This window comes from Acipenser ruthenus, chromosome 4, assembly GCF_902713425.1.
Source record: "Acipenser ruthenus chromosome 4, fAciRut3.2 maternal haplotype, whole genome shotgun sequence".
NCBI lineage: Eukaryota > Metazoa > Chordata > Actinopteri > Acipenseriformes > Acipenseridae > Acipenser > Acipenser ruthenus.
Window position 1 is genome coordinate 13,665,759 of NC_081192.1, and position 13,793 is coordinate 13,679,551.

The window sequence follows — 13,793 nt, forward strand, 5'->3', positions numbered from 1 at the left end:
GTAAAATTATTCTCTGCATTGGATAGTAACACTTATAAACTGTGTGTTAACACTGTGAAATGTACTCAGTACAAAAAATGAAGACACATTTGCTATGTATGTATTATGTAGTTATTCTGTTTCTTTCTTAAAATAAAACTCTCCCCATGCTATTTTATTGATCATAACATAACTGAAGGCAGTAAAAATCTGCAAAACCAAATCCAATCTCTCTTTAGACCATTACCTCATAGAATGGTTAAAGAAATGTTGCACTCCTTACCAAAGCTATTAAGATTCTTTCTTTTTCCTTCAGTAAAATGAAGTTAAAAGAAAACTGAAACTCATAACATTATTTTGGTGAGCATACCTATAAGATCATAATCCTACATTCAGTTATTGTACAGCCTTTGTTAGGGGCCATGAAAAGGTTATTAAGGCCATGCAATCTGCTGTAAAAGAATACATTTATTCCTCCATGAGTCAGAGGACATTTATCATTTGCGTATAAAAGCCTGATGGCCCGCTTATATCTCCAGCAAAACATTTCAAGCTCTTGATTAAGTTAAATGTCTGTTCTCGGGCCTAACTGTAACCACAGCATAATGGTAGGTGTTCCGTGGTTACAGTTATTTTTTTTGGGGGGTGCTTTGCAAGGCATCTGACTGACTTCATGTTTTTAGTCTTTTCCTAAAATGACAAGATGCAGGACAAGAGTTTGGGTCTTCAGAATTGTTCCCTGGTATGATGTATAAGCTCATATCTCAGTTGCTGGTTTATTGGATAGATTATCAGATGAACATTACCCACAATAAGGCAGAGGCTACAAAGTGTAAGTTTGTAAATGACCAGAAAAAAAAACATGTCTGCAAGAAAAGCAAACATATTAGTTAAAACCTACTGCCAAGCGGAAAGCTGAGTACTTCAGTGTTCCTTTGTAAAATGATAAAGCCCTTCTCTTGATAATTATTAAAATTTGTGCGTAATCCCAGAGCAGGACTGTGAACTTTGCCTGGACATGATGAATATTTATTAGGTGAAAGCAGAGCGAGTGGTTTTGATGTGCCTTGTGGGTGTATTTTATTTTTCCTTGAACCAGGTCCATCAAATGAACCTGTCAGTGTGTGTTGTAAATGGTGTATTGCAGTGATGCTGGGTAGACAGTAGAGTGGCTGACATCCTGCTGGTTACCCTGTTCCAGGTGGCTTTAGGGCCTCTACTGTCATCTTTTTCAGACCTAATTTCTTTTGAAACGAAATAAATATTCTGAGTGATTTATTCTAGAAAAGCTCAAATTACAGTTTATGTATGCTTTTTTAAAATAATAAATGTCTGAATACAAACATTTAGGATTCAAATTCCACAGGGGGTCATTTATAGGGTTTGTTCTTACAGTGTAAATGCATGTGATTCATGTGGTGTCAAATCAATGCTCCAGTGTGACTAGATTTTGTTAGAATTGTAGATATTGTTGTATGTTTTTTTTCGGCAGACATGTAAAATGCCTTTTAATTATGTGTAGGTGGTGATTAAGGAAGGTGGCTGAAAAGATAACTGTATTACATCGCAAAATAGCAACAAACAAACAAACAAACAAAAACCTCAGTGATTCTAAAAAAAAAAAAGCAACGATGATAATAATTGTAGTAATCAACAGTTCTAAGTAGTTTTTACTGACTTCTTACTTCTTTTTGGCCACATATACAAAAACATTAGTTTTGTTGGTGATGCAACAGCTATTGCTTTACTTAAGCAGAAAAGTAACAATGAGAAAGGTTTTTGTATCCTGTTTAATAATAAAACAGGGATATTATTTTCTAAAACAGATATCTTTAGCTTATCCTGAGGGATCCACAAGTTTGTGAAAATTCTGCAGCTATGACTGCAAGGTAGAGGTTGATCTCGTTGTTAAAAGAGTATTTTGCATTTGAAGCTGCTGTTTAAAAAACACTAATTGTCAAGAGGGCTGTCTGATGTTGGAACCTATGAAGATTACACTGATATCCATGTTTCATTTAATCATTTAACTCTGACATTATTCGAGCATTGCCACATGACACAGCTTTCACTGTCATTCTCTTTTCTTTCTTTCTTTCGTTCTTTCTTTTTTCAGAGTTTCTTTGAAGGACAGTCTGCACCATGGGAATCTGCAAAGAAAGATGAAAACAGAATGAAGAACAGATATGGGAATATCATTGCATGTGTGTATAAATATATTAATTAAAGAGCAGTGTGAGCCTATTGCCCATCAAAATCCTAGACAGTCTGACTTTTCACTCTCACGAGTGGATGCTACCTATTGAGTGAATGAATCCACGTGGCACTACAATTACTTTTCCACCACAGGAGCTCAAATTGACTGTCTTGACACTTGTTACAAGTTTCAGATCATTAAAATTTAAAGATGTCTTTTTAGACTGTAATTATTTTTAAATACAGCGTTCATTCCTGGATAGATTGACAGAATTGCCTAACATATATGATCAATTAATATTTTTTTAAGATGAATTGAGATTTTTTCTATAACTATCATTTTTCTTATAAGGCCTCCATGTAGATGGTAAGAGGAGTAGTATATTCTGAAACATTAAATCTATTCTGTCAGCTACAAAAGATGGAACAAGAGGTCAAGAGAGTTATTGTAACTGATGGGAGAATGAGCAGGATGCAATTATTAACCTCAAACAGTTAAAAACCCTTGGCCCTTAAAGTCAGGCAACCAGCCGTAGTGATCCAGAGTATTGGGAAATCAAAATGAAAAATTAAGAAAAGATTCCCTTTTTATCCTACACATTTTTCAAATATTAGTCTTTTTTGTCCTTTTTTTTCTTTTTTGGTTTCCAAGTTTTTGCCCCCGTAATTATTAAAATATGTCCGAAAACCCATGCTTAATTCCACCCGCAAATGTGAGAATACCTAGGCCTTGAGGGCGTCCCTCTCAAAGCATGAATGTCATTTCCAGCGAAAGCATATCCTCTGTGAGTGGAGTGACATTTACCATCCTTCCCCTTCTGTTTGGGCAGAAGGAAGTGGGGCCCTGGGCCAGGGTGTGTCATCAACCAGCGATATCAGGGCAGGGATGTTTAAGACTTGACGTCACTGCTTGCTATACTAGTGCATGGTGTTCTGAAGGGAGCGTGTCGAAAAAATGAAGCAAATGAAGCTTATCATGGGCCACCATCTTAACTGTGAATCACTGTGCCCTGGGGGATACCACACATGAATGTGTTTACAAAGTTCAGAAATGCCTCCAGGACCTTTCTGAAACACTGGTTAAGTTATTAAAATAAATAATTCAAGGAACGCATTTTTTAATGTATTGTTTATGAAGAGGAATCTGTTTTTTATCAGTTGAGGTTCATAAAGGAATCGTTTCTTGTATAGCAAATCGGATGCAAAACCCTAGATAACAGTCATCATCTTCAACAACTTGGCCACACCACAAATACTATAATTGGTGCACATACATTTTTTGTGTTACCAATATAGCACTAATGTGTATTTCATATACAAAAAAATAATTGGTTATATGACAATACAGTTGTGAACTGGATAGGAAATTAATGTACAATACCTTTCACAGTGTGAAACAGAATTCCGAGCTATTGAAAACTTGCTGTATTTTTCCAGTTATTCTTATCATTTTGTTTTTAATGTAATAATACAAAATTGATTCTGTCACACAGATCCCTATAGCACTGAGTGTTCATGAGTTGGTGAACATGCAGCTCCTTGCTTCCTTGGCCATCCAAACTTTGTAATAAGACTTATTCACAATACTTTAACTTTTAGTTTATTTAAATTATGTAAAATGTTATGTTCAGGAAACATCGATATACTGCTGTTATTTGTATTTATTTATTTATTTATACTTTAACTACAGTTTGTCTAATAGAACAATTCTACATATGAAAAAAATATATTGATTCAAAAGCATATTATTGTCCAAAGACTACATAACATAGTAAATGGAACACAGGTAGGCCCAGGTTTTCATGATGGTATATTTCCAAATCCCCAGCAAATAAACTGAAATATTGTTTTGTAGCTACCAAGCCTCTGTAACCTTTTTTTTAATTTAGTGCTTGTTTTGATTTTGTTTCAGATGATCATTCTCGTGTCCGGCTCCTGCCCCTCGAGGGAGAGCAAAATTCAGATTACATTAATGCAAGTTTTATTGATGTAAGTATACCAGCAATCTTCTGACTTAAAAGTCAATATTTTACATGAATACTGTTTGGGGAGGTGTAAATTAATGTGCTGATGGCCCATATACATTTAAAAGTATTTAATACATTTCCTGTATGTAGGAACGTCCTTTCTTGGTGCAACAGGGTTTAATTGCAAGATTAATACAAGATATATAAATAGTGGAGACTGCACACAATACGACAAGCAGGAATCTAGGGCCTTATTCATAACCCATTATCAGGATGGGAAATGCAAAAGGCTGCAATGCATTTTTTTTTTTAATACAAACCTATAGTTAAAATGAAACACATATATTATGTGAATAGTCATGGGTTGTCGAAGTATTAATTAAGATATGGCACATATATACTACCAACATGCTGTCCAGTACACATTACATATTTACAAAAACAAAAAGTCACAAAGACAAGCACTCATGTAGTCGAGATTATTATTATTATTATTATTATTTATTTCTTAGCAGACGCCCTTATCCAGGGCGACTTACAATTGTTACAAGATATCACATTTTTACATTATTTCACATTATACAGATTCACATTATTTTACATACAATTACCCATTTATACAGTTGGGTTTTTACTGGAGCAATCTAGGTAAAGTACCTTGCTCAAGGGTACAACAGCAGTGTCCCCCACTGGGGATTGAACCCACAACCCTCCGGTCAGGAGTCCAGAGCCCTAACCACTACTCCACACTGCTGCCCTGAGATTAGGGTGACTTAGCCTCAAAGTGTATTTAACTCCTTAAAACTAACTGAAGTGGTTTCTTCTCGATTTTAAATATATTTATCAGAGATGGAAACAACTCCTATTGAATAGCAGTTTCAACCATTCCAGGTGTTAATGTGAGTTTGATTAGCGACAGTGTATAGGTAACAAGCTCAGGTGTGTCTTATTTAACATAGTAAAACCAGGAATGGATCAAACTGCTATGCAATAAGAGTCTTATTCCTAACACTGTTTATAGGGGGTGATTTGTAGTCTGTTCAGTAGTGTCATAAGATTGTTACAATTAATAATCTAGCATCAATGTCTAATGCTAATTTGTCCCAGTCTAGTTTTAATAATGCTAGAATACACCATAGAGCAGTTACATTACTTATCTGTACTTTGTGTTAATATGGTTGTTTTTTAAGGATGCATAAATGGGGGTTTTGAAGGCCTACTATTTTTTTTAATTTATTTTATTCTTTCTCAAATGCAAATGAAAAGCCCCAAAACTACCTGGGGATAAATTAAGACATAGCCATGAGGGACAAACTGTCTGTTTAACTCCCAAGGGGTTGCAATAAATGTATCATAAATCTTACAGCAGTCCACAGAGGTGTGGGAAATCGTGTTTTCTAGCCACTGATGCAACAAAAAACCCACCTCATAGTAATGCAGAACCATACTTCATCTAGTTTTTCTTTTTCTTTCCGAATGTGCTATCTCAAGACATACATAAATATGGGCAGTGCAAAAACACACATGCATACAGGCACAACATCATGTATTAGATACGTGTTATTTTTGTCACAGTGAAGATCCTCTGACTCACTGGTGGTAATTCTGAGATGGCTAAAGCTGCAGTGTGGGGAAGCTTTCTGTGAAGTGTTAGGCGGATTCTCTGCCTTTCACTGCTTATGCTGACAAAGTAAATGTTATTTTAATTTTCTGTCAACAGCCTGGCATGTTGCCACTTTCGCCAGCAAGCTGTGTGCATATTAATGGGTGCAAAGCTGTTATAATACTAATGCCATGATTTGCAATCACTTGTCATTGCTTCACTTTACAATTGTCTTCAAAGTAGTGTGTGAATTTACAATGCAGGTGGGACAGTTGATAACAAAGGCAGACCCTTAATTATGCTTACAGGAGGGGGGGGGGGTTACATGTTACATTACTGCAGTTTTCTAAAAAGACAGGACATTATTAAGCAAGGATATATGCATTCTATGCTGCTTTTTAAAGAATGCAGCAAGACAAGAACACTGGTTTGCCATTTCTAATCTCCTCTGATGATAAACAAAATAATATGTATTTGTCCCTCTCTCAATATGCCTTTCTGCTGTATATTAAGTACAACACAATATACCGTACATACAATTAACATCAGACTGCTATTTCACTATCTTTTTAATCTAATACAAAATCAAATACACCAGAGGATAACCTAGGAGGCACTTGCATTGAAACCAGGCTCACTGTAAATTTAATGAATGTAACTTAAGGTTCATAAAAAGCTAAAACCAGAATAGTCCTAATAATAGGACTGAGATACCTGCAACTGTTAAATGTCTAACACGAGCCTTAAATTGCAAGGGATGCAGGGTACATCCTGTGAATGTGTAATGATAAAGATAATTGATTATTATTCATTATATTCCTAGAAGTTTGTACTTGTCACAGAATGAACACACCGTGCCTTAACAGCCCAGAAACCTCTGGGACTGAATTTTAATAAATTCTTCAAATTCTTTTATTAATCTCATGCTTTTATGAAAGAAAAAAAAAACTGTCACTGTACAAGTTAACAATACCATCAGCAAGATAAATGTGTTGGTGTTTTCTAAAAGGTTCTCAATTCAGTGTGTCAACATATACCTTTGTTGTTAAGTATGCCATCAAAAGTACAGTACTTAATAAACGTTTCCAGTTTATTTTTATACTACATCCAAATGGCCCCCAGAGGTGGGATTAGAGGTGTTTAAAAAAATCAAACTTGATGTAACAATATTCTAAAACATATTTTTTGTATCTGCAACATTAAAAACCACTCAATAAAGACAAATTGGTATGTGAAGAAGGCACTAGCCAAAACATTTGTCTACTTTATGAAAAAAACATTAAATGAAATCCCCTGATATAAAAAAATATATATTAATAAAAAAGATTTGCGCTCTCAGATTAAGTAAAAAAATGTATAGGAAGAAAGGTTGAAATGGTAAACAAGTAGATGATGGACTTACACTGCAGTGAACGTTCAGTAAGTTTTAAAGTGAGCCTTCAGGAAGTAAAAGAAAATAAACTACAGTAAAAGTAACCTGTATATCAAATAAACAAAACAGACACTAGGCATTGACTGGGAATGGATATTTGTCAGTCAGTCCATCTGTGTGTACATCTGTGCTTAGCCAAGCTTTTAATTGTACTACAGTAAAACAAAACCCTTTTGGCTATACTGAATACACCGCATCTTTTCAAATTAAAAGTAGCAGTGAATAATACATGTAACCAATTCCTTGGTCAGAACATGTTGTCTGTTGAACATATGGTGCAGCGTTTGCTTCCACTGAAATAAATAAATAAATGGCTTATGTTTGGAGAGTTCTAAAAAAAAAAAATATGCGCATGGAGATAGAATTATTGTGATTTCTGTTTGTCAAATTGTCACACATTTTTACATAATACAGGATACTATACACAAATCCATATGTGAACAAGCCAGATAAAGAAATAATTAAAAATCGAATGGAATTGAATAGCTTGAGAATGCTGAGGGCTTTTTTTTATTTAGAACCATTAATTACAGTTGTGTAAAATGAAATGGTCGAAGAGGAAGAAATCTGTTGTTTAGATGTACGGATGGGAATTGCATGAATTCTTAATGATTCATTTGTCTGCAATTAATTCTCATAAGTATTATATATACCACACATGCAGATAAAACTTTTTTTTTTTTTATATACAGTTTGGATATGAATAACATACTTATACTTATAGACCAGAACTATTACAGAATAGCAGAAAAAAAAATGCCATCCATATAAATGCACAAACGCATAATAAGCAATGTAGTACGACAAAATGCAGAACTGCAACTTCCCTGCTTGGGAGTTATGAATTATATCCTGTTGTGAGAGGGTAGCGTCACGGCCCGGATGTTATTGGCACGGAAGAGAGACACGGACACAGAAAGCTTATAGTTTCAAAGCGCTAATGCACATTTTAATTATAAAATTCCAAAAACTCTAACTTCTCTTAACACCCATGATCACCCTATTTATACACCTGTGTCTGGAGCCTTAAATAATAATTTAATTATTTATTCAATTCCTGACACACACCTGTGCTTCGGCAGAGTTTCACCCAGTCACACTGCCACACACCTCCTCTTATTTGCGCAGCACTTATGGCCACCTCCCCCCCTAAAACACAACCCCCTTCCTCCATGTCTGTCTTTCCCTACGTGGGTTGGTGATCGGGGCTGTGGTGGAGGTCTCCTCACCTCCTTCTTCTTCTGCCGGGGTGTCCTCACCGCTGAGAGCGGTGCAAGGCATTCCTGCAGCAAAAATGCTGCTAAGGGCAATGCAGGCAACAGCAATGCTGACAGCTGTGCGGGCCACTCTGGCAGCAGAAATACTGCTCGTGAAAACACTGGCAGTGGCAATGCCATCCGCTGTGCGGGGCAATCCAGCAGCAGCTTCCTCCAGACCTGCAGCCAGCAGTGGCAACACTGGCAGTAGCGCGGGGCACTCCAGTAGTGGCAACGCTGGCAGCAGAAAGGCTGACAGTGGTGCAGGGCACTCTGGCAATGGCAATGCTGTCAGTGGCAACGCTGTCAGCAGCAATGCTGGCTCCTCCGGACCTATAGCCAGCACTGGCAATGCTGGCAGCGGAAATGCTGTCTCCTCCAGACATGCTGACAGCGGTGCTGAGCACTCCGGCTGGGGCAAAGCTGGCACTGAAGACAGCAGGGCTTCTCCCCGTGGCGCTGGAGACAGTGGGGCTTCTCCCCGCAGTGCTGGAGACAGCGGGGCTTCTCCCCACGGCGCTGGAGACAACAGGGCTTCTCCTGGCAGCGCTGGAGGCAGCAGGGCTTCTCCTCGCAGCGCTGGAGACAGCGGGGCTTGGCTCTCTGGACGTGGCAGTGGCGCTGGCAACCTTTCGGCACGCAGGACGGCAGCTCCTTCATTTCTTGCATGCAGGACGGCAGCTCCTCCCTTTCTGGCACTTGGGCACGCAACCTCCTTCTTTGGCCTTTGGGCAGGCAACTCCTCCTTCTCTGGCCTTTGGGCAGGCAGGCAGCTTCGCCTTCTCTGGCCGCTCCTTACCTTCCTCTTTGGGGCAGGTGGCAACTCCCTTTCACCCTGAAAAGGTCAGCACATGATATAGTACCAGGGCTTTGCACAGGCAAGGCACCAACCTTGGTCATCAAGGCAGGTGAGGGCGGTGTCCAGTTCCGTCTTCAGCGGCTGCAAGGCCTTCAGGCAGAGCTATTCCTCACATGACCACCTCACGCCGAAAGAAGGCCTCCACAAAGAGGGGGTCTTCATAGGGGCACACGTCCGGGAGGTGCCTATACTCCACACAGGTGAAACGGAGCCCCTCCTTCCCTTAACTGGTGCTGCTGTTCTTTCAGGCTTTCCTTCTTATTCCTTATTTCTATTATCTTTTTTTCTTTCTTTTGAGCCTGCAGTTCCTGGTCTGAGCCTCTAGGGGCGCTAGCCCGCCTACACCAACTGTGACATGGTAGAGTCACGGCCCAGATAATATTGGCACGGAAGAGAGACTCAGACACAGAAAGCTTGCAGTTTCAAAGCACTAATGCACATTTTAATTGTAGAACAGTAAAACAAACACTACACAAAAAACATTAACAAACAAAACGGCACACGGGCCAAAATAACAGGCTATACAAAAACTCACGTACTACAAAACTCATTTAATCACTTATTCAATTCCTGGCTCCAGCCACATTCCCATGTGTTTTTGCAGGGATGATTTTATCTCCCTCCCTGCCACACAATATTCCCCCCACATACACACACACACACCCGTGCTTTGGCAGAGCTTTCACCCCGCCACACCTGTCTTGTGAGTTCATTCTTTTTATGCTATTTAACTATATCATTTAGCCTCATAGTACCCAGGTTCAGTTTATTGCAATCACTCTTATATGTGTTCTTTTCTACTAAACTAAGCATACATAAAGTATATATAATGGAAGAATGCATGTGTAATATTTAATGAATAATAATGCTTTTTTTTCTTACAGGGCTATCACAGACCAAATCATTACATTTCAACACAAGGTAGGGCTTGGTAATATTGCTATCTTTACTGATCTGTTTGCATAAATTTATTACATGGATTAGCAGTGCGCATGGCCATAGTTTATGTTAACTGGTTAATATTGCTGACAGATGTTGTTTGAGACACAGTTCGGAATTCCTCCAGGATAAGTCTGATTGATAGGTAATTGTTCTGAAATTCTTACTGAGCTCCTTCACACATTAGGAGATGTGCAAAGGTAATTGTATGCAGTTAAAAAGAGGCAAATGTAATCAGTTTGTAATAGACTTGCAATCTAGTAGAGCTAGGAATTTCATAATTACCTGTTTATTAGAGCGTTGCCATTGCCCCACTATGCCAACTTTTAAATCCTCTACTGATGGGCTGTATAGCTAGCATAGCAACAGGGAGTGTTGTAAACTAATGTCTAACCCTAATGGTTTTTTTCAGAGGTCTGTACAAATCAAATATGACAGTTGCGAAAGTGTCTTGGAAAGTATGCATATTCACTTTAAACATCGCCTGCACTAGTGGTTCACTAAGTCAAGATGGCATCCCTTACATTTTTCAGAATCCAGAGTGGTTTGCAATTAGATTCCGAGTTTCAAAGAGATGGTTTGCAGCAGAATAAAAAATCATTAACAAGCTCGTAGATCAAAGAAAGAAGGGCTGCAGGCTTTGGTTGGGATCAGTCAGTCCTTCCATTTGTACATCTATGCATAGACATCATTTAAATGATATCACAAACAAATCAAACACCAGGGATCCTCTGCCAATGTTAAACCATGTTATGCACCTCCTTTTCAAAACACAAGTTTGTGCTTCTAGTGATTGTAAAAGGTACCTCGGTATCTGCACCAGAACCTAGCAATGCTAAGTAACCTTTGAAAGATCTCTGACAACAGGTAGTCTCCACCAAGAGATTTTTATAAGTTAAGTACTGTGGAGTCATACAAATGTATCCCAGAACTGATACCCTTGATAACAGGAATCAAATGTCCAACGAGTCACGTGAAATTATTAATAGAACAGCATCTATTAGGAATATTTAATAAATTTAACCGCTCAACGACTTATATACGGCACTACCATTCACTTACCATGTCACGTGGTTCAGCTTCTTTGTGTAACATTGAGTCGTGGTGTGCTTACTTTATTTCCTAATAGATCATAATGAACTACTACTATTGAACAGGGTAGTAAAATTACATCACAATCATTTGATAAATAAATAAGATATATGCTTTCTCTTTTCCCACCAAAATTCAGTGTCACAAAAAGGTATAAAAAACAAACCCTTTTTTGAATACTGCTAAAATGTATTTTAATAAAATGGGAAACTAAGAAGTTACTGAATTTCCTTAGTCACTTGTATTGTGTGTCACGTATTTACTGAGAGTTATATTACATTTATTTAGCCAAGAAAACTACTTACCAGTATGACTTTAATTAGATGCCTCAATTGCAACTTACTGGCCCTTTTTGTAAGAATTTTGATTACTCTGTATCGTATACCTGTGAATTCAGCATTTCCCTGATCAGAAAATTGCATCCATTAATGATAAAAATGCTCGCTGGTGCTGCTAATAGACAATACATTATTTTATCAGGATATCAGAATTCAGCATTCTTAATAATAAAATGTCATTGTGTGGCAACGCTAGCAGCTACAATCACTGTTGAGTAGTTGCTGGGTGTGATTTGTAGGATCTGTGTCGGTAATGTGCAGAACAACTCAAGAAAGCGCTGGGATTTGAAGCCTACTCTTTCTTCAGACTAGTTTGTCATAATTAATTTTTATTTTCCCCTGTTAATTATATCTACTTTGATTTCATTAAATCCATAATTTAATTCCCTTCAAAGGCTGTCATCATAAGTAAATTGAAACATAGTGTACATGTTTTCTTGAAAAATGACTGGTGATCATTCTTACTGGGCCAGGAAGGATATATGTAAGTCTTCTTTTTCTTTTGACATCCCAGGGCCAATGCAGGAAACAGTGTATGATTTCTGGAGAATGGTGTGGCAGGAAAATACAGCCAGTATCGTCATGGTGACGAATCTTGTGGAAGTGGGACGGGTAAGTGAGTATATAAACCACAGAGGGGAAATTAGTGTTTACTGTTGTTTAGTGCTGTGTGGGTTAAATCATTTACACAGTTTTGTGTGCTGTAATTTTGTTTTTGAGTAAACATTCTGGGAAAAGTACATTACCCAAAATGTTAACATGTGTGTACAAGTTGCACACTGACGTGATAAGCCTTATTGCTATTGATAATACTAACAACATGAGCACATATTTGTCCACAGTATAATCTGGTACAGTAGTTGTGAAACTTTTTCATACATTAATTTTAGAATAAAAATAATTAGAACTTTACAAATATATGAATAGTAAGGTTTATTGTGTGATAACAACAACTTAATTACTTCATTATTCCTGCATCTCCAGGCAAAAAAACAAAAACAATAGCATAAACTTTTTGAATAATGGCAAACGTTTGCATTGCTTTTAATACCATTTTAGTTAAGTAGTTTTGATTGGAACTGATAGGTGCCTAAGCAGATACACCTGCTACCAATGACAGGAAAGTCTCTAGACGGTACTAGTACGGTGTGTCCTTCGTCTAAACACCACCTGTCACTATCTAAACAGTACTTCCTTTAATCCAAAGCTGAGACAGCTTTGTGCCGCATGCCTGTCTCTCCTGGCCCAAACTGCCCATCCACACCTGGCATGTCAGCACCCAGCAAGGGCTGTTTGAACTGCTCTGTGCCTTTTATGAATCCACTTGAGATGACATAACTCAGCCTATTGCAAAGCCACATTAACACTGTTTATGTGGGGATTTAAAACTCTGTATTATTACACCCATCCATCTGTCAGCCATTCTAGTGTGAAACCTGGTGAATTCCCATGTAGGGACTTTTACCCCCGCTAATTTGTACCTAATGATTTCTAAACACATTTAGTTAAGTTCTTGTTTTGTGTTTTCAAAAATCTTTTTAGAATGCTACTGTTTAATAAAAATCTTAATGAGGCAATCTCTTCGGAAAAATGACTTTGTATATTGCCCCAAGCAGGAGGACTGTATTTGAAATGCATTCAGAGCTTTCAGCTGCTTCTCAGATGGTGTGTTTTGAGACACGAATATTGCAGGTTCAGAGAGCAGTATTATGGGTGGTTGTTGTTATCATGGACACCTGACATACAAATGCTAAATCCTTACTTTGATTTTACTGTATTAAATCGAGAACTGGTCAGTAAAGTACTTTATTTTGATACCTCAAGTTATAAAAAGAAATCATATGTTAAACTATCTGACGAAAAACAAATCAATTTCCAGCGGTTTTACCTACAACTTTAAATGTTATCATCTAAGTCTGAACACCACTGATGTAGAAATATCAGTTTCAGCACAGAATCAATGCATGGAGTGTTGTAACAAATATGTGACTGATGTACTGCATTTTAGAAAAACTCTGGAGCATGATGAGAATTATGGATGCAACCCTTTTTTGTTGCTTTTAAAGGCAGGTTCTTAGAAAAGTTAATGGAATCCTTCATACCAATTCCATGCTTTAGCCTCAGTGGAAAGAGAG

The 13,793-nt window shown here is 37.6% G+C and overlaps 1 protein-coding gene and 1 long non-coding RNA gene across 11 annotated transcripts in view; one reads left to right on the forward strand and one right to left on the reverse strand.

Moving 5' to 3' along the window:
• The window catches only part of LOC117400192 (receptor-type tyrosine-protein phosphatase mu-like), a 290,059-nt gene that overhangs the window by 252,795 nt on the left and 23,471 nt on the right, over positions 1-13,793 (forward strand). For all 10 annotated transcript variants that reach the window (XM_033999725.3, XM_033999727.3, XM_059022031.1 and 7 more), the window contains 4 exons: positions 2,093-2,180; positions 4,085-4,161; positions 10,174-10,210; positions 12,173-12,270. In XM_033999725.3, coding sequence (XP_033855616.3) covers positions 2,093-2,180; positions 4,085-4,161; positions 10,174-10,210; positions 12,173-12,270 — 300 coding nt within the window. The remainder of the gene's footprint in view (positions 1-2,092; positions 2,181-4,084; positions 4,162-10,173; positions 10,211-12,172; positions 12,271-13,793) is intronic.
• Positions 1,754-13,793, reverse strand: part of LOC131736821 (uncharacterized) — a 47,813-nt gene continuing 35,773 nt past the window's right edge. The window contains exon 2 of the long non-coding RNA XR_009328402.1: positions 1,754-2,126. This is a non-coding gene — a long non-coding RNA (uncharacterized LOC131736821). The remainder of the gene's footprint in view (positions 2,127-13,793) is intronic.